The 22,314-nt window shown below is 41.8% G+C and overlaps 1 protein-coding gene and 1 long non-coding RNA gene across 2 annotated transcripts in view; one reads left to right on the top strand and one right to left on the bottom strand.

Annotated features, from left to right (window-relative positions):
- Window positions 1-22,314, top strand: part of LOC125376875 — a 79,324-nt gene that overhangs the window by 4,084 nt on the left and 52,926 nt on the right. The gene's annotated exons all lie outside the window — the stretch shown is intronic.
- LOC124149053 (neuronal acetylcholine receptor subunit alpha-5-like) lies at window positions 6,749-12,554 on the bottom strand. Its single transcript, XM_048389248.1, has 4 exons — window positions 12,462-12,554; window positions 11,247-11,386; window positions 8,560-8,657; window positions 6,749-7,607 (listed from the first exon to the last, which is right to left on the bottom strand). The coding sequence occupies exons 1-4, from the start codon at window positions 12,523-12,525 to the stop codon at window positions 7,190-7,192; spliced, it is 720 nt and encodes a 239-aa protein (XP_048245205.1). The 5' UTR covers window positions 12,526-12,554; the 3' UTR covers window positions 6,749-7,189.

Below are 22,314 nucleotides of genomic sequence, written 5' to 3'. Positions count from 1 at the left end.
ATGTGCTAATCTCATTTCTAGTGACCCCGCCGTGATATTGTTGGAATATTGCTAAAAGTGGCGTACAACAATACTCACTCTATCGGACGGCCTCCGTGGTCTAGGAGATAGAGCGTCTGCCTGGAAAGCCTGGTTCGATTCCCGGCCGCGTCATACCAAACGATCTTAAAAGATTGTACTTGTTATTACCCTGCCTGGCGCAGGGCATTTAGATGCTAAAACAAGGACTGGTCAGCTAGGAGGCAGTCTCCTGTGTCTGAGGTGGTATTCATGTTAAACTCGGCATTATCCCGGACTAGTACAAGCAGCCACGCACAAACACGTCGCTACATATATTAAAGAATGAATTTTGAACGCCACTTTAAACCCCATTTCGACTCACCTCCTGGTTCTATCAAATACTGTTCGTTTAAATTGACAATTTTCATCTCAGACACTCCTTTGATTATAACAAAATCATACCAAGGAGAAGACGTTTATAAATATTGTTCAGCATTGAGTGTCACATGCAACTTTGACGAACATGTTTAAAATATACTATTCAAAAAATGAAACTCAAAACCAAATTTGTGTGAGGTAGGAAAATACATTTACACGAGGAACCGTACAAGGTATTGAGCCTAAATGTTGTTGAGGGAACACTTGGTGATTGTAGTCATCTCAATTATCGGTACATAGGAAAAGTCCAAGGTGAAGGTCAGCTACCATCAATAACGCGTATGTCCCCCGTTGGAGTCGACAGCGGCCTGACATCTCCATGGAAGAGACGACTATGCGAATCACATCCTAGGCAATGTAGCCTACTCGGCCTGCAACACAAAAGCCAACTGCTGCAACATCTGTGGTTGTGGTTGACGTCGACGTACGTAGCCGTCTATCCAATTCATCCCAGAGGTGGCCTATCTGGTTCAAATCCAGGGATCTGGAGGGCCAGGGGAGAACATCAACGTCGTTGTTGTGTAGACAGGCTCTTGTGATCTGTGCTGTATGAGGTCGAGCGTTGTCCTGCTGGAATACACCTGCTGCAATTTGGAGGACGTGTGGTTGGAGAATTTCCTTGATGTATCGTAAGATTGCACTGGATTGCACTGGATATTGACTAAACTTGTCCTGCCATGATAAGAGATAGCTGCCCATATCATAAATCTACCCCCAACTAAACCTCTCCACTTCCTGTCCACAGTTTCCGGCGTAACGTTCTCCCCGACGTCTGTAGCCTGTTCCCTTCCATCCCCTCGACGGAGGAAATATCTTGATTCGTCGCTGAACCAGACATCTCTCCATCGCAGTTGAGGCCATACCCTGTGTTGACGACACCAATACAGTCGTTGTTGACGATGTTGTCGACTCAATATGACGCGTCAAACAGGAAGTCTTGCTCGTAGACCTGCTGCTCTTAAACGGTTTCGTACGGTCTGGTCGGAGATTATGCACAGTCCGGGTATTTCGGATGCGGTTGAGGTGGCTGTGGTCGTCCTTTCACGTAAGTGGCGCAGTCGAATATAGTGATCTTGGGCGGGGGTGGCTACTCATGGTCGTCCCGACCTTGGCCGATCACGTGTTGACCCATGCTGATGAAACTGATTCCATAGCCTTGTGATGGTGCTGGCTGCTACATTGAAAACCCTGGTCTACAGCTGATCGGGATTCCCCTGCCTGCAAGCGGCCCATGACGATGTTTCTTTGCACTTCTGTTAATCTTGGCATGTTGTTGAACTGTCACTGTTCGATTGACGCAGATGCCAGGCAATAAAAAAAACCTTGCACTTTGATACCGTTCGTAGTGCTGTTGCTTGTGCAGTGCATGCAGCTCCATGGCCCTATCTGTTTCATATTTAGATCTATGCATAAAGAATGACAGAAAATATCCACAAGACTCTATGACAACAGAGATGACGTCAACTGTCCCAAAGTCAACTTTCTCTTCATGTCGAGCCATATTCCTGCGGCTGCAGCCTTTGGTGTTTACATTTCACGATTTTGAGGTACAATCGAACGAGCATGCTCTTTCTACGAAAATGTCTACGAACGTCATAAGACTCTTGCTCAAAAGTTGTTTCATCAGGGTTACAACATTCAAGGCCTCAGTAAAGCTTTCAAAACGTTTTATGGTAGACATATGGAGGACATTTCCAAATTCGACGTACCAGTGACACAAGAGATGGCCGATGCAATTCCCCATTTCGACCTGTGCAACATGTTCCCGGGTTTTTTTCAGGTGCTCAACTGACTTTCCTTTTCATGTGTCTGTGACGAATGCCACCGGTGGGGCAGGACATCACGAACACCTGTATCATCACTATTTGATAGAGTTTCATAGACACACACTCATGATATTGTCGGAATCGTACAGTTGAATCTGCTCCTCGCAGATATTTGGTGACCAAGCAGTCCAAAGGTGTCGCAATTCGCTGTGCAGATCTAGAGTTGCCTTTCATAACCTTGCCAGAGCATGTAACTAGCAGCCCTAAGTTTAGCATCTTTGAGATATTGGTTTGAAATCAGCATTTTTTTATGTTCAGGAGGTCAATTATTTTCCCCACATATTAAACAGGTTTGTTTGTTTGTTGTTTAACGCCGCACTCAGCAATATTCCAGCTACGTATATGACGGCGGTCTGTAAATAATCAAGTCTCGACCAGACAATCCAGTGATTGACATCATGAACATCGATCTACGCAATTTTGAGACGATGACATGCATCAACCAAGTCAACGAATTGAACACCCGATTCCGTTACTCGCCTCTTACACCAAGCATCGTCGCCTTTTAAGGCAAACATGGGTTCCTGAAGACCTATTCTACACCTATTCTACACCGAATCTTCACTGGTTTATTAAGCAGGTGTTCAAATATATTTGTTTTCGTGAGTTTTAGGACAGTTCAAGTAAGCACCATGTTTCAAGTCGTAAACATTTATGGCCTGCATTCCTTGTGTTGGCTGACACGCAGTGATGCAACGAACATACCGCTTTAAAACGAGTTACATTCAACTCACTCACTCACTTGCATCACACCAGTACTGACAATCAAGAAGTTTCATTAACAGGGCTTATATTTTTATTTCTGAATACAAATAAATAGTATATTCGTCGTTCTATCTATTCATTTCAAATGGTTACAAATCGAATCTACATGATTCAAGAAAAATATCACATCTAGATAAAAAACACTACATCATCTAGTACCTCTATGAAAACAATTAATGGGAGCTGAACGACCTCGATAGTTCTTGAAATCCTACCAAGCACGATCAGCATTTATTGAGATAAATAAACAATGGCTACTAACAAACATACATGTATTCATAACCGTACTTTAAAAAAGAACATAAATTACTTCACTGGTGTCAACGAATGTCCAACAACAGTTGCGTCGTATGTTATATTTCTAGCTTCAACAACATGTTTTACAAAAAAGTATTGTTCTCTGGGCATGCAGGTTGTCCTGAAAAAATGTGTTGTGACATAAAAAGTGTTCTGCTTGTATGTCATGAGGCAGTGAAGAGTCCGTCTCAGACAAATCCCAGAGCAGCATAGTACGTGGCCGGTTCCTCAGTACAATGTACAAGAGTTAGTTCCGGTTACAACGAAATAGGATGGTGTGAACAGAGGGTTCTAACAAAACCATAACTAATGCTTCAGCGTTGGTCCAATAAATAACCCGATTTAGATATAACGAACTGATTCAAGCAGCCAGGTCAAACACATACACAAGCAAAAAGGTCAAACGCGGTGACACAAGCAGTCAGGTTAAACGGCGTGACACTCACGCAGTCAGGTCAAACACGATGATACACAAGCAGGCAGATCGAACACGGTGCCACACAAGCAGTCAGGTCAATCAGGGTGACACGCACGCAGTCAGGTCAAACACGATGATACACAAGCAGTCAGGTCAAACACGATGATACACAAGCAGGCAGGTCGAACTCGGTGACACACAAGCAGTCATGTCAAACACAGTAAAACATTTTTGGGGAGGTCCAACGCAGTAATACACAATCAGGCAGGTCAAACACAGGTCAAACGCGGTGACACACAAGCAGGCAGGTCAATCAGGGTGACACACACGCAGTCAGGTCAAACACGATGATACATAAGCAGGCAGGTCGAACTCGGTGACACGCAGGCAGTCATGTCAAACACAGTCAAACATATTCGGGGAGGTCCAACGCGATAATACACAACGAGGCAGGTCAAACACAGGTCAAACGCGGTGACACACAAGCAGTCAGGTCAATCAGGGTGACACACACGCAGTCAGGTCAAACACGATGATACACAAGCAGGCAGGTCGAACTCGGTGACACACAAGCAGTCAGGTCAAACACAGTAAAACATATTCGGGGAGGTCAAACGCGGTGACACACAAGCCGCCAGGTCAAACGCGGATGATGCATGAGCAGGCTGGTCGTACGAGCTGACACACAAGCAGGCAGGTCAAACACGATGATACACAAGCAGGCAGGTCAAACACGATAATACACAAGCAGGCAGGTCGAACTCGGTGACACACAAGCAGGCAGGTCAAACGCGGATGATGCATAAGCAGGCTGGTCGCACTCGATGACACACAAGCAGTCAGGTCAAACACGATGATACACTAGCAGGCAGGTCGAACTCGGTGACACACAAGCAGGCAGGTCAAACGCGGATGATGCATAAGCAGGCTGGTCGAACTCGATGACACACAAGCAGTCAGGTCAAACACGATGATACACAATCAGACAGGTCAAACACAGTAAAACATATTCGGGGAGGTCCAACGCGGTAATACACAATCAGGCATGTCAAACACAGGTCAAACGCGGTGACACACAAGCAGGCAGGTCAATCAGGGTGACACACACGCAGTCAGGTCAAACACGATGATACATAAGCAGGCAGGTCGAACTCGGTGACACGCAGGTAGTCATGTCAAACACAGTCAAACATATTCGGGGAGGTCCAACGCGATAATACACAACGAGGCAGGTCAAACACAGGTCAAACGCGGTGACACACAAGCAGTCAGGTCAAACTCGGTGATAAACACGCAGTTAGGTCAAACACAGTTATGCACAAGCAGGCAGGTCAAACATGGTGACACACCAGCAGTGGGTCAAACGCGATGACACACAAGCAGTCAGATCAAACACGATGATACACAAGCAGGCAGGTCAAACTCGGTGACGCTCAAGCAGTCAGGTTAAACACGATGATACACAAGCAGGCAGGTCGAACTCGGCGACACACACGCAGTCAGGTCAAACACGATGATAGATAAGCAGTCAGGTCAAACACGATGATGAACAAGCAGGCAGGTCGAACTCGGAGACACACACGCAGGCAGGTCAAACACGATGATACACAAGCAGGCAGGTCGAACTCGGTGACACACAAGCAGGCAGGTCAAGCACAGTTAAACATATTCGGGGAGGTCCAACGCGATAATACACAATCAGGCAGGTCAAACACAGGTCAAACGCGGTGACACACAAGCAGGCAGGTCAATCAGGGTGACACACACGCAGTCAGGTCAAACACGATGATACATAAGCAGGCAGGTCGAACTCGGTGACACGCAGGCAGTCATGTCAAACACAGTCAAACATATTCGGGGAGGTCCAACGCGATAATACACAATCAGGCAGGTAAAACAAAGGTCAAACTTGGCGACACACACGCAGTCAGGTCAAACACAATGATGGACAAGCAGTCAGGTCAAACACGATGATGAACAAGCAGGCAGGTCGAACTCGGCGACACACACGCAGGCAGGTCAAGCACGATGATACACAAGCAGGCAGGTCGAACTCGGTGACACACAAGTAGTCAGGTCAAGCACAGTAAAACATATTCGGGGAGGTCAAACGCGGGTGATGCATAAGCAGACCGGTCGAACTCGATGATACACAAACAGTCAGATCAAACGAGATGATACACAAGCAGTCGGGTCAAACGAGATGATACACAAACAGTCAGCTCAAACACGATGATACACAAACAGTCGGGCCAAACGCGGTTATATACAAACAGTCAGGACAACAACTCGCCCATAACTGGTATCCCCCGCCGTGATTTTGCTGGAATATTATTAAAGTTGGCGTAAAAGTACACTCTCTCACATCCCACATTGAATGATGGGCACAAAACGTGACACGATTATTTACGTATCCAGTGTATTTATATGTAAATGCCTCGAAAGGCATCGAATACTACTATCATAGTGACAAATAGTAAGATGAAAAGACCAACAGGAATACCTAATACTATTCCAATCGCTGAATCTGCGTTGATGTTTTCATCGGAGCTAGACAACAGTGCAAAGAAGCAGATCATCATAACAATCATAGGAGTATAGGACAGGAAAGCGCCGTTTTCTTTGTCTTCGGGTTTTGAAGAGTTTTCTAGAAACAAACAGATAATTTACAGAAGACTCATTTATGTCCATGACAATTATAAACTTGAAAGTATTCAGTATACTTTAAAGATAATTGTTCCTATATTCACGTTATTTGTTGTGCATATATAGGGATTAACCTACGAGCAGAGATAAATTAAGTGAGTGAGTGAGTTGGATTTAACGCCGCTTTAAACAGTATAAGTCATATCACGGCGTGTTGACCAGGTTAATATGGGAGGAAAGCCCAAAGTAATGCCGATCTCCGCCATTTACTACTTTGGTGAAACCTTCGTGATTCGAACCCACAATTTCAGGCGTGTCCAAGGGACGCAACTCTGCACAGCGGAGTGCGGCGCCTCAGACGACTTGGCCACCCGTGCCCCCAAGATGAATTATGATTATGTGTCCCCAGTGAATTCATTTTGTACCTTTCAACATTAATTCACGAGGGACAGATAATTTGATAGTCCTCATGGTTCGTAGGTTATTATTTACATGACCAGTAGTCGGTTTTTTCTGAGAAAATGTAGAAAAAGAGAAACACGTTGGAATCATCTCAGCGCTGTGATTGCTTTTGTTATGGAGAAAAGCTGAGCCTATGGTGTCTAGAAGATCATACCTACCTGGTTTGTGAGAGAGAAATACAGAGATAACTGTTGGTATCATGATGGCACACCCGCAGGTCATCACAGCAGCAATATACACTCCTGAATCAAGCAAGAGATGCTACATAGCATGATCGGTGAAATACACATATCATTTGTAAAGAAATCGGACAATATGTGTTGAGCCCCAGTACTTGCTACTTATGTACTAAATGTATACTGAACCGCAAAAGAAACGTCACCCCAAGTAACATTGCATGAAATTTTGAATACCATTTAAATTTGAAAGTATATATGATTGCACTATAATCCAATACTCGAGCATCAGTCATGTCAGACGATGATTTAACCGAACTAGAAAAATCCCACTGCCCGTTGTTAACATAGCTGCTGTTGATTGTTGTGTTCGATTTGAGCAGTACATCAGTGACTCTGTAGGAGGATTCTGTGATGGTCAGTTGACACATTTGTGAGTCGTATGGATAATATAAGATGTGAGCTTCGCATGCTGATGTTGTAATCAGCTTGGGTGACCATTCAACTGTGCCATCAGGGAGCACCCTTAAAGGGATTGGTCCGTCGTCGAATATACCAGCTAGTCCTTTTTCGTTGACACTGCAAAACGAGGTTGAATGGTTTAAACAATGACATCTGTCAGTTTAATGTGGACGAAAGCCTGGTGCAGGTCACAGACATTTACCACTTTGATTCAATCCACGAGTACGGGTATGATGCTGACACAGATCACAGATTTGGTACTAAGGACGTAACTGTGTGCAGTGAATTGCGCCGCCTTCAACGACTAGGAACCCATTGAACCCATTTCCAGGAGAGAACTAACTTTCACCTACGAAAAGTTCTGATACGAACAGTTCCTTTAGTGTAGTCATGGTGATATAAAATAGATAATACACAAATTATATTATATCATTAGTCTTGGATTTTGTTAGCCATATATTTTGCACTACACACCTGTATGTCCATTTCTTGGGAGGATCTCGTTTTTGACATTAGTCTGTAACCAAACTTTAAGTTAATGGTACAAAAGTTACACAAATGCCAAAACGTAGCTCAACAAACGACCACGGTACAAAGTCCCGAATGCTTTCCATGTAAATCAAAATTCACTTGTGTGTCCTTGTGCATTGTCTGATAAACGGTACCCCAATACTTGGAACATTCTTATATCGATCCTAGGACCATGCTAAGATTTACGAAGAATCGGCAACCAGACTTTAGCAAGACCGCATGCTGTTTGTGACCTGGTATCGTTGCTGTAATCTGTAGATGGTTCTCACGTGTACATTAGCATTAGCAACCATTCTAGCAGTCAGACCTAGCATGCAGCTGTCCCAAAGCCTGGTTTCTCTCGACATTTGCTAAGCTGCGTTTTGGCGACCCAATATATCCATAAATCGTGACACTGTTAGACAGTTAACCTTACATTTGGATACAGACTAATGTCACAAACGAGATTCCTAAAATAAATGCATTGATATTTCATTAAGAAACTTTCATGAATTATTTTCATGAAGGGATGTTTCTTTTGCTGTTCAGTATAGATTACTCAGTAATGTAGATATTTGGTGTCCATATCTCGTCGTTGCCGAAGATGAGGTAGTCGGGCTCTCGGTCACTCCACATTAACCGTTCGTCTTTCCATGTCTAAAATAGAAATTGTCAATCATTATGTATTCTGCAGCTCCTCTTGCTTAGCCAAACCTCTTAACATACCGTAGATTCAAAACATGAAATTGTCTTTTGCATCTATTATGCATGTTCAAGGTTGATGTAGTGGTATCGATTATGTAAATGGTATGTTTTATATACTACACTTTTACCCAATAAATAGTGCAAGTTAGAACGTGTACCCGACATGTCGTAGGTCGGTGACATAAATATAATCACTGGTTTGTCTTTTCCAGAATTCCGGAGCTCAATATTAAACTAGTTCCATTAATATTTCTTAAGGGCATACTTTTTACCAATGACATAATTACTCCAGCACCACACCTACAAGTATATTCAGTAAAACAATGTTTCTGTTATAAAGCGTTTGGACGGATTCACTTGACACGATTGTTAGGGAGCAAGTAGATGTCGACAAGGGTATTCTACCACATGAACTGTGTTTATTTTACAGGATTGTATTGATAATTATATACAAAACAAAATTTAATGTTGAAAGTTACAAACTATGTCTTTGATGATTTTTCTAAAGCATTCATAATGTGGGAGAAAATGTTGCTATTTTTTCATTCTCATGGCATTAATTACAAAATGTGCACGTTATTCTGCGGCAGTCGTATAGGGGTAAATTCATGCATTAAAAATAAGTGCACATGTTCTGATACTTTCACGAGTAAGGTTGGTAAATACGTAAATATAGACACGACCAAAAATTATTTTTTAAAGAGGAAATAAGCTTTAGAAGAAGGAAAGTGGTACTTCCAGGGGCAAATAATATTATTACAAACTTCCACTTCCTATAAATATTTTTGCGTTTCATTTGCAAGTGAATTTACGTGCAAACACCATACTAGCAATGTGTCCATTCAATGAAAGAAAGTATTGTTTGGAAGTACATGTATGCAAATATCTGGCGGTGACCTTGCCAATTAAACTTTCTTTAGTCGGAATCGTACAATTGACAATAATATGTTTTGTAAATAGTATATATTTTTTAAATCACACTTATATGCAAAATACCTTTTTTTCGCATGATAATCTAAGGGGATGTTGAATATTTTTGGCGCAATTCAGATGTAGCACATAAATTACTGAAGTTGACAGACACATAAACACACCTGGAGATTTACGACTATCTACATCAATATTCTATCTACGAGGTTGAAGGTGAATAGTACATTTGGATGATTTGCAGTAAATACTATGAAATAAGAAAACATATGAAAACACAATATCATGTACATCCAAAGAAAGATAATTTGCTTCATTAATGTCATGTAACAACAACAAGAAAATGAAAACTAACTATTAACTGAAAAGTTATTTTCTTTCTGACATTCAGTATAAACAGCCTCCTAATACTCACCATGTGAAGAAGGAAAACGACTGAAACGGTCTGAACTGCAATGTCGTGAGGATATGAATATCATAACTCATTGATCCATACATCGCATATTTATTCAACAATAGCTGATCATGTAACTAAATTTTGTGGTAGGTGAAGAAAAAGATGGATAAATTAATTCAAGCCCCGTTTTGTTAGAGGCCATGTGGAGAAGGTTTGAGATTCGACTTTCCATATGTATCTCGATAATGGTCCATGTCCTAAGTTAACACAAGGTCAAATACCGAAAGACGGAAAAACACAATTAACACAAATGTTGTGTTCCACTGCGAACTTACTACATAGGAATCCTTAGAAATTAAATTTTTGTTTTACAACTTGATTTTAGTGGCCAGCATTTCGGTTTCTTTTGAAATCATTTCAGTAACTCGGTCTTCAACGGTCAACGTAAGCCTCACAGAGTTACACATACAGCATGACAAAAAGCACACAGAACATTCTGGGGCATAAATTTGAAGTACCGAAGCGTACATGTAAATAAATGCCACAAAACCATAAGAAACATGATTCCGACAATATCATAAGTATGTGTTTATGAATTATTATCCAATTGTCATGATACCGGATGTTCACGAAAAGGTGAGCATATCCTGCTCCACCAATTTCATTCGTCACAAACACATGCAAAGGCAAGTCATGCTTTCAGCTGAACAAACGCGGGAACATATGGTACAAGTCAAAATAGGTAATTGCATCGGATATCATATTGGTTAGTGATGCATCAAATTTGGAAATGTCGTCCACATGTCTACCATGAGACTTTACTGAGTCTTTGTTTGTTGTAACACACATCATCGTTTGAGCAAGAGTCGTATAACGCTCTTTAAAATGTTCGTAGAAATAACACGCTCACGGAAGGCTGAAGCTGCTGATATACTAGCATTGCTCGACATAAAGGTGAAAGTTTACTGTTAGAAGGCTGAAGACGTCCCTCTTCTCATGCAGTCTTGTGGACAGTTGGTGATGTACGAACGTTAATATAAGGAAGTACTTGTTGGATTACTTGGAACAACTATGGTTACTAATTATTCCAATATTGAGTAAAACTAAGATCATACAGATGATATAAAATACACCTAGCGTACAAAATTCATACATACTGCCAATGATCATAGCAACAGCCGTTCGTATTTTAAGTGAGATATTAAGTTGCAACGTACCACTCCCTTCAGAACCCTCATATCCAGAGTCATGTGTATCGTGGTTTGACCGACTGGCTTAAGTTTTTGGTTGTAGTCTCTTGTGAGGTTGTCTCTCACATCGCTGCATGCCGTTATGTTGCTGCATAGTCCGGATACACCTGCAAGTACAGCATCCCACAGTTGGATACCTAAATGTAGGAGGCACGGGTGGCAATTCCCTGTTCAGACGTACGTTATTTACACGTGGAAAAATCATACGATCGTGGGTTCGAATCCCAAATTCGCCCTGATTGTGTTTCTGTGGATATATGATTTTATGATCATAACGGCACTAAAGTGACCTATTTCTAGGGATTACAACAATTTCCAAACACACCAAGCTTACACCCATTATAAAGTATAACTGTTTATTACTTGCCCGTGAGTGATCACCCGTTTAATAAACATACAGCTGTATTACACATTGTGTAATACCAAAACGCGTGCTTATGTACTGCGGGAACACGTTTCACGAACAAATATTGAAAGCTCTCAACCTCCCTTGGCTTATTCAACGACATTGCGCGTGGATGACAGATCACTGAGAGGAGCTTATGGACACTGGATGACCACAGCGACCCTGCTACTTGGCTGACGTTATATAGCATTGTTTCACCGTTGGATCTTGCATCAAAATTTCACAAATTACGTCATGGCTTACGGACCCAGTTCCACAAGAAGATCGTACTGTCGCGCAACGACTGTCGTAAGTCTATGTTAAAATATGTGAGTTACGATAACCTTAGGGCTACGATAACTTTGTGGAACACCTTAATTTTAAAGATGGGCCTTTGTATGGTTTTGAAGTAATACTTTGTCAACTTTTAACGTGTTTGAAGTGCTATTGTGTTAAATTCAGTTGGATTATGCTGTGGATCGTGCAGATGTCTGCCTATTCACACACGACAGTGAAATTCTAAAAAGGTAATAAATGGCAAGTAATAAATAAGAAACTAAACTCTTCCGTGTAATACCAATTTTATGAGCGATTTACGTCTTTAACGTCCACTTTTTTGGAATGACGTTATACGATAAAGACATTATTGCACTCGTGTATTTCCACATCGTAAATATCAGATATTAGAAATAAAAACTATGTATTACGAGTGACAAAAGACTCGCATAATACAATCGTTATTCCCAATATAAATTTATGATACGAAAACACTTGGCGACAAATCTCTATTTACTCACCGTAGCAGCAAAACAGTTCCACACCGAACAAGAAAAGTAGCCACGGAGAGCGATTCTTCCACATGATTGAGAAGTGACTTGGACTAAACTGACAAACTTTCCCTGCCTGTAACACTATATCTCAGTTCCCGAGGGAAATGTACAACTTTATAGACAGCGCAAGTGTAAAGATTCGTTCAGTGTTCACCACAATGTTCCTCACAAATCAATCTGTTCAAGGTTTCTCAAGGACATGCATTCATCGGGTGTCAATTCAGTATTCACATAAAAAGTTCAAGAACATTATAGCATTTTTTACTTGTAATTTGTATACCAAAAGTGTTGTGTCTCACACCAAACAACAAAATATCCTCGTTTTGCCTAAAGGTAATTAAGACAATATTCTTTAGGAACGGGCATTGTATTCAAATTAAGTGGCACTTGTCCGACAGTAGACTGCTTGGGACCCGTTCTAACCTATATTCTCCAATGGGTTAAGGTGTTAGTTGATAGTTGATTCATATTTTTTTAGATTGTATATATAACCAGATTTTGACGATAACAACTGAGACTGGTCCGTGTCCCAATTTTAACAATCAGAATAAGATAGTATGGAACATATTTCTGTATTTGCTATCTGTCAAAAACAACTCATATGTAGTCATGTTTTGTTACATTTAAATATCGATATACAAGGATATGTAGACTACTAACCTAGGTTGATTTCGTTGTTTGTTTGTTATTTTACCGTCGGGGTACCATGACACACAGTTAACCAGGTTAACATTACCTCATGAGCCTTATTCCCCGATCCATTAACAAGCCTCGTACGACCAGCATAGGTTGCTTGTGATTTGTTCTTACCTTGAATGTCCAAGGGGTAAAGTTGACTTAATATTTCTTTTATTGTTTGATAATGACAATTTGAAACTGGTCCAGTGCTGTATTAGCTGAGTAGCAAATGAAAGTACTGAGGGATTACGTTGATGTATCATAATGCCTTAAGGATTTTCGTAATAAATGTTGTTGAAGATGATCCAAACTCCATATACCCTGTGATCCTCTGTTCGGTTAAAGGGGCGGTCGGGTAGCCTAATGGTTAAAGCGTTCGTTTAAAACTCCTCAAACGTGTCATTCCAGCTTTTAATAAACAGTGTCACAGGACTGTTGCACACGCCCGAGTTCATGAGATAAGTTCTCTTGGCTTTCAGTTAGGTGAGCTAAAATCATAATTACTCATGAAAAATCCATGTTTAAATGAAAAGTTATCCGTGTATAAATCGAAGTGTATCAACACGTCCTTCGATTACAATATTGATATTACCTACATACAATCCGTTGTCAATATATTGATAATATTTCGATGTACTCAAATAGTGTCTTTAACAGGTTGTAAGTTGTAAGGTGAGTCACGTATAAGGTGACCAGGATTATACTTTCAACTGGTAGCATTTTATGTAACCTTTAAGCTTATGCAGTATCAGTTGATTGTTATCATGATTATGAAAACCATTGCTGTAATTCATACCTGTATACCGTACTTATTTGGGTAATTTGTTTTGTGGTGAGCCTCATCATCGATATGTACGCCTACTCTGTTATCTCTCTAACGCCAAGATTTGTTTTTGGCAGAGATTTCTTATTGATATGGAAAGGGTTTTGTTGCCTTTATCCGTTTTTGGTTTTGCATTCTTTATTTAGTACACATGCACGTTTCTATGTTCATAATGCCATTTCAAACATGCGCAACAATATAAAGGACAGAAGGCGACAAAAGCTAGACAATGCTTGAAGCCTACCTACGGACACATTCCCATTGCATGGGTTAATTCACAAATGATATAACACAGGCAATGACGAGCACATTCAGAATACATTCTTAAAGGCTGAATGCAGGCTGCTGTCAGTCTAACGTTTCACTGTGCACGTATAATACTCTTTTCCTGGGAAAGCATGCTTCCCCTGTGCTACGGCACACTGTTGCACTCAGTGACAGGGGGCAACTCAGGCTTAAGGTGATCCCGCCCCGTGAAGACCCGGGGTAGAATAGGTCTGCAGCAACCAATGCTTGCCGTAAGAGTCGCCTATGTTTGTCGTAAAAGGTAACTAACGGGATCGGGTGGTAAGGCTGGCTGAATTGGTTGATGCATGTCATCGTATCCAAATTGCGTACATCGAAGCTCATAATGTCAATCACTGGATTGTCTGGTCCACACTCGATTATTTACAGACCGCCGTCACTTAGCTGGAATATTGCTGATTGCGGCGTTAAACAACAAACAAGCAAACAAAGGGAGAGTTAGATCAGTTCTGGATTGTCCTTTCTTTAGTCTTAAAAAACCAATCTCGTACTTCACATATGGCATCCCAAACAAAGGCTTGTCGTTTAATGCCACACACAATTATATTCCATCTATGTGACGTCGGCCCGTAAATAATCGAGTCTGGACAAAACAAACAATGATTGATATCATGAACAACGACCCACCACCACCACCAGTCGGCCTGGTCAACCACCAGTCAGAGTTAACCGGGAATTCCCACCGGATTTGGGATGATTTGGGCATTGTGTCCTTCCTGCAAACGATTGATGTGCAATGCAACGTGTTGCACCTTTAGTATATTGATTGGCACACGTCCCCCAGTTCCATCTAACTGATGAATAAAGTATGGTTAAACTTAAAACCCCGAATCATTACAAACATGTATTTGCTATCATTTCACTGAACTCTGCAGCGGCGTCAGGATACGCTCGTCACGTTTCGGTGTAGGTTCTAATCAAGCACTAGAACCTAGAACCTACATCGAAACGTCGCTCTTCATTGTTCATCCATAAATTCTTATCCCTACTTGTTGCAAATAGTGACTGACGCGAGGTCAAGGAGAATCATTTTGAGTTTACGATCGCAAGTCTCTTCTGCAGTTATGGAAAAATAACACTCAATTTTTATCCTACGTCAGCCAATCAGAATCGCGGAACACAGGAACTTTGGGATGATTAAATGATCATATGTATTTCAATACTTTGTACTTACCGAACGTGTAAGTTTGTTTGTTTGTTGTTTAACGCCGCACTCAGCAATATTCCAGCTATATGACGGCGGTCTGTAAAATAATCGAGTCTGGACCAGACAATCCATCATGAGCATCGATTCACGCATTGGGATCGATGACATGTATCAACCAAGTCAGCGAGCCTGACCACCCGATCCCGTTAGTCGCCTCTTACGACAAGCATAGTCACCTATTACGGCAAGAATGGGTTGCTGAAGACCTATTCTACCCCGGAATCTTCACGGGTCGAACGTGTAAGTATATGTGGACTCTGTAATTGTTGGTAGATGCTCTTGGAGCAGAACCTGATACTTTTGAAAGGTCAGCATGGTCGTGATAGTAAAAGATGTCTTTTCTCCTGATTTCAGTGGAATCACAAATGAAAGCATAAACACAGTGACAAGACCCTTACGCTGCCAAGTTCACTGCCGAGCATACTATCTTCGCTAGACGTCAGTATCAGTACAAATATCGTTGAGAGGAGCTTGCTATGCTAACCATCAACAGTCGGCGCATCGTGAAGTTTGTACGTTCACGATTCAGGTGGCAAAAGAGAACTAACAATCTTAGAATTGTGCCTGGAACAACCATGACTTGTCACAGTACACCAATGTCTGCATTCCACAGTAGAGTTAAAATAATCATTCGGACTATATGGGCGTTTGTTTAAACAGGTGCTAAGTACGTCATCAAAGGTGAGTTCATTTGGAAATTAATATTACAGTCCGTGATAACAGTAAACCGAATCAAAGGCAAACGAAAATGACGGACAGTATGTTACGTAGCTAGTGTTCTCAGAACGAAAACAAAACGGTTTAATCTATATCATAAGCCTCCACATGTCATCTAAAATTTCAAAGAATCATTCCTTTTCCTGAAATTTTAATTTTTACGTTTTAATCTCGCTTTCACGGGATTTCGTCAGATTTACACGAACGAACGATCGAGCTGTTTGAGGTAATGAGGTACTACGAAACAGAGAGCCATTAAGAAGATATCATGACTGCAAAGAAACGATATACTATATGGTGCTATAAGCTCTTACCGCAATAAAATATTCTCATTTGAAGTGTGTTTAACTGATTTATTTATACTTCATAACTTAGGCCCTCGTCATCCTTTGGCTGTTATCAAACTATTTCAGGACATTTCAAATGTTGCAAGTAGTGACTGACGCGAGGTCAAGGAGAATCATTTTGAGAGAGTAATTTCCGATCTTTTGTGCAGTTATGGAAACATAACACTCAATCTTGATACTACGTCAGCCAATCAGAATCGCGGAACACAGGAACTATGTGATGATTAAATGATCATATGTATACTCACACGCAAAAGAAACGCAAGTCGAGTATGCAGTATACATGTTATTTATTTTCAACAGTAAAGACAAGAAATACTAATAGGGCAAGATTGACAAAAAAATGACTGAAGACAGTTTAATGGATTAAAAGGCAAATGACATGGAAAAAAATTCAAATGTTAAGGGTTTACACAGTTTCGGGTCAATACCCAAAATGTCAGTCAATACCTGGTGTGACCACCATTAGCATTGATCACTGCCATATATCTCCTGTACATTGAGTGGAACAGACGATTTGTGAAGGCCCTAGGGATCCTCCTGCACACATCCAGAGCAGCTGTGCGTAGTTCATCGGCAGTTGTAGGGACCGGGCGCACATTGTGCAGACGCCTTTGAACCTCATCCCAGAAGTGTTCGATGGGGTTCAGATCAGGGCTGAGGGCTGGCCACGGTAGAACACGGCTGTTGTGTTGAAAGGCCATGGTAGCTCTGGCAACATGGGGACGAGCGTTGTCCTGCTGGAAAATGTGTTGATGATGTTGTGCAAAAAATTGAACAACGTGGGGTCTGATCACTTGGTCGATATACCGCTGAGCAGTGACGCCGTGTCCACGACCTTGACCAACATTCAGAAAGCACATGGTTCCAAGCCTCGCATTAAGTCCAATCCCTGCCCATATCAATTTGAGGGAGTCTTGTCCACTCTTTTCGCAGCGCCTGGCCCAGTTTGGCTAACGTCGGCATTATGGCGGTGGGGTAGCCTAGTGGCTGCAGCGTTCGCTCGTCACGCCGAGGACCCGGGTTCGATAGGTACAAAGTGTGAAGCCCATTTCTCGGTCCCCCGTCATGATATTGCTGGAATATTGCTAAAAGCGGCATAACTCACTTGACGTTGGCGTACTCCCGAACATGTCCCAGATGAGCTTAATGGGGAAAGGTCAGGACTCATCGCATTCTTGTGATGTTTTGCTGCTGATCGTAGTCAGTTATGATATGTGCACGTTAGGTACGAGCGTTATCGTCTTGAAACACAGAACGTGGATCAGCTTGGTGCTCAAACGGCACAACTATGGGTGCTGGTATGTTGTTTCTGAAGTACAGGCCAGTGTCCCTTCTATGGACAATATTTATTGGCGTTCTGGCAGTCATAGTTATTCTACCCCATATTGTTACAGACCCACCCGCAAATATGTCTTTTTGCCTGACACTTGTGGTCGTATGATGTTCTTTAGGACGCCTCCAGACACGTTCACGCCTATCCAGAAAGTCTAGCATGAATCTCGACTCATCTAAAAACATTACACTAAACCGTCGACGATTCCCCAGTTTATTCTCTCTATATACTATTGGCGTCCGGCTAGAATGCATCGATTTGTTGACGGTGGTACAACATGTGGTCGCTCAGCATGCAGATGAGCTGCATGCAGGCGATTTCTAATCTGGTCAGTAACTTGAACACTACGTTGGCAAGTGAACAACGATATGATCGGCTGTTTAGGCTCTATTTCTTGGAGCCTGGTTTCTGATTTATCGATCCTGGACTTATGTTGTTGATCTTGGCACCATGTGCGGGGCCTATCGCTAAACTCTGTGTCTGCAGAAACTGTTCCAAAGTCTGCAAATCAAAGAATGAGACACATTGAACATAGAGTTGTACCAGTTTGAAGCACTTCAGTATCGGTGTAGATTCTAACACAGTTTCTAGCAAAAGATCTTTTGCTTGATAACGGTGTTAGAATCTACACCGAAACGTCGCCCAATTGTTATAAAGAAGTTGCTCATCCATAACAATTTTGTCTTAGTTACCATTCCAACTTCTAAATGCCACTCAAAGAAGTTATACTTATTTCCAGTGAAATAGGCCAACCGACTCTCAATATAGTCAACAATGACGTCACACGCCCGTACCAACTGGCATTCTGGCTTGCATCGGCTTTGACTTGTACTGGATTTTACAAGGCCTAAACTAATAAGATCGCTAGTTGGCTTGTGTTGAATAATGATGAAATAGGAATCGATAAACTAGTCGAGGAAACTTTCTATATCAAACAACAATTCTTGCATAATGCCAATTCTATCATGGTCATATAACCTTTTATATATCAGTTAGTGACTTTTACTTTATCTATACACACAATTCAATAACAATGTTGAGTACGAGGGCAGGTCAAAAGGTTCTAAGCACTACCTAACAACTATGGGCCATAACAAAGTGAACTAGTCAATGTAGTACATTGTTTGTGTAGCTAATGGCAAGTGTATTTGGTTTGTATATTAGTGACAGCCGCTTGAACTTGATAGTGGTCCCAATGGACTTAGAAATGGAAAAGATCGAGTACCGAGCAGTCATCAAATTCTGTTCTTAGATAAAAAAAAAAAACCGAAGAAATTCATGACCGCATGTCAGAAGTGTATGGGGATAAGTGCCCCAGCTATGCCACTGTTTAACGTTGGGCAGCTCTGTTTAAGGCTGGGAGAACAAGCCTTGATGAGGACCCTAGGTCTGGACGTCTCTCAACTTCCATCAATGAAGACTCAATCAAGGAGAAAGAAACAACTTGTCAGATAGACGTATTACCATTGCGGAACTATTGCAGGTCTAAGCCATGGACCCATTGAAACTATTATTCATGAACATTTACAGATGAATAAGACATCGGCTCGTTGGGGCCCAAAGTTGCTTATTTCTGATCTTAAGGAAAAACGAAATGACAAAGAATTTCGTCAAATTCAAAAAGATATTAGTAACGGGTGATGAAAAATGGGTCTACCATCATTGAGTCAAAACGTCAATCCATGGAATGGCACCATTCCACTTCTCCGGTACCAAAGAAATTCAATTCTTCAAGATCAGTGAAGAAAAGTTATGACCACTGTATTCTGGGATGCAAAGGATCATGTTAAACTGCGGTATGGTATCTCAGTTAGTTGACACTATAAATTGGCATCAGTCCGGACTTGCATGCACGTCGCTATATAAGTGCAATAATCTTTGACGCGACGTTAAGCTTAGTTTCACCCCACCTCACCTTGTGTGGGTTTTGTGCAGCCATGAAACATTCTGTATTGCTTCAGAAGTATTTGAACAAAAATCATACTTTCATATATGAAAACAAGTAAGGTCCCTGTGCCTGTAACTGTTCGGATGGGTATGTGTATACAATTTCCTAATGATCAATCACGTTTCATAGGTTCAGTCAGCTATACATCATATACACACTCAAAAGCCCCAGAGATACAGATGATTTTGTCTTCTTGTTTGCTTCCATTTGTGGATGTCTCATCAAGGTTTAAATGGTACATTGCAACAGCCCAAGGTTGATGTCTTGTTAGCCGATATTATGTGAACCTTATTACAGAGAGTTAAAGAGCGGCTAGACGCTGAAATGATGTGCAGATATACTTTTATTATGTGAAGGCGATGTGCTATGTACACAATTGGTTACAAGTGCACTAATAATATTTTGTCTAAGTAGATCCATTCTTGTTCCAGAAAAGTGTAAGTTGTATAATATGATCAGTGGTGTCATAATATAATGAATGGTCAAAATATTCTCTTCAAAAAAAGAAACGCAAAGCCAGATTTGAGTGAGGTAGGAAAATACATTTATACGAGGAACCGTACAAGGTATTGAGCCAAAATATTGTGGAGAGAACACTTGGTGATTGTAGTCATCTCAGTTATTGGTATATGGGAAAAGTCCAAAATGAAGGTAAGCTTCCATCAATAACGCGTATGTCCCTGAAATCTCCTGCCCATGGAAGAGACGAATATGCGAATCACGTCCTGGGGAATGGTAGCCCACTCGGCCTGCAACGCAAAAGCCAGCTGCTGCAACGTCTGGGGTTGTGATTGACGTCGGCGTAGCCATCTATCCAATTCATCCCACAGGTGCTCTATCGGGTTCAAATCCGGGTATCTGGAGGGTCAACGGAGAACATCAACGTTGTTGTTGTGTAGAAAGGCTCTTATGATCCGTGCTGAATGCGGTCGAGCGTTGTCCTGCTGGAATACATCGTTGCCGTTGGCTGCAATTGGGAGGACGTGTGGTAGGAAAATTTCGTCGATGTATGGTTGACCCGTAAGATTGCACTGGAAATGTACCAAACCTGTCCTGGCATGATGAAAGATAGCCGCCTACATCATAACGCTACCCCCACCAAACCTGTCCACTTCCTGTGCGCACTTTCCGGCGTAACGTTCTCCCCGACGTCTGTAGACCCTTGCCCTTCCATCCCCTCGACGGAGGAAATATCTTGATTCGTCGCTGAACCAGACATCTCTCCATCGCAGTTGAGGCCATACCCTGTGTTGACGACACCAATACAGTCGTTGTTGACGATGTTGTCGACTCAATATGACGCGTTGAACAGAACGTCTTGCTCGTAGACCTGCTTGTCTTAAACGGTTTCGTACGGTCTGGTCGGAGATTCTGCTATTTCGGATGCGGTTGAGGTGGCTGTGGTTCTTTATTGCTCGTAGGTTGCAGTCAGATGTAGCCATCTTGGGCGGGGGTGTTTACTCTTGGTCGTCCTGACCTTTGCCGATCATGTGTTGACCCATGCTGTTGAAAACTGATCCCATAGCCTTTTGATGGTGCTGGGCGCTACATTGAAAACCCTGGCTACAGTTGATTGGGATTCCCCTGCCTGCAAGCGGCCTATGACGTTGTTTCTTTGCACTTCTGTTATTCTTGGTATGTTGTTGAACTGTCACTGTTCGATTGACGCAGATGCCAGGCAATCAAAATCCCTGCACTTTAAAACCGTTCATAGTGCTGTTGCATGGCCCTTTTCCGAATCGTACGTGTTTCCCGACAAATAGTTTTCATGTCCTTGTTGTGGTGATTTTGACCATAACACATTAAACCTCTTCATTTTGCGCCTCTTGGTCCGCTAATTTTCCTTTTATGGCCAAAAGTTTCCGTTTTGCGTTTCTTTTTTTAAGTTGGTTTATTGGTTTGTTGTTTAACGCCGCGTTAAACAACAACAAACCAACCAACCAATCTAGACCAGACAATCCAGTGACTGATATCATGAGCATCGATCCACGCAATTGGGATCGATGACATGTATCAACCAAGTCAGCGAACCTGATCACCCGATCCCCTTAGTCGCCTTTTACGACAAGCATAGTCGCCTTTTACGGCAAGCATGGGTTGCTGGAGACCTATTCTACCCCGGAATCTTCACGGGTCTTCTTTTTTCAAGAGTATATTAGATTTCAATCTACGTACCCTGACAAAGGTCGGGAGAGGGACAGAAGCAGTCAGTTCAATAAGGATATTATCGAATGCTGGGTACTCTTTCATATTTGAAAATAAATAGTGATGTTACCATTATTAACCAATCAGAAAAGACGTTATGGCACTATTACGTGAGCAGGAGAAGATCATCTTCCACAGTAACAACACGTTATTATACAAAATATTTATTGTGCATAATAATATAAAAAACGGCAGGTAATATTTTTTTCAAAATAGCTTTATAGTTCATCAATGTATGACACAATGTGACGTC

Source organism: Haliotis rufescens, unplaced genomic scaffold (genome assembly GCF_023055435.1).
Source record: "Haliotis rufescens isolate VD_foot unplaced genomic scaffold, xgHalRufe1.0.p SCAF_8, whole genome shotgun sequence".
NCBI classification, from domain to species: domain Eukaryota; kingdom Metazoa; phylum Mollusca; class Gastropoda; order Lepetellida; family Haliotidae; genus Haliotis; species Haliotis rufescens.
The sequence above is the reverse complement of the archived record's forward strand: the minus strand, read 5'-3'. Positions and strand labels throughout refer to the sequence as shown.

Bases quoted from the DNA above. Each gene is read 5' to 3' on its own strand.
- LOC124149053 (XM_048389248.1), bottom strand. From the start codon at position 12,525: ATGTGGAAGAATCGCTCTCCGTGGCTACTTTTCTTGTTCGGTGTGGAA. The intron at 8,658-11,246 runs GTACGTTGCAAC...TTTCTATTTTAG, and splicing joins TGAGGGTTCTGAAGGGAGTG to ACATGGAAAGACGAACGGTT. The intron at 7,608-8,559 runs GTAATCTATACT...CTCGTTTTGCAG, and splicing joins CCAAATATCTACATTACTGA to TGTCAACGAAAAAGGACTAG.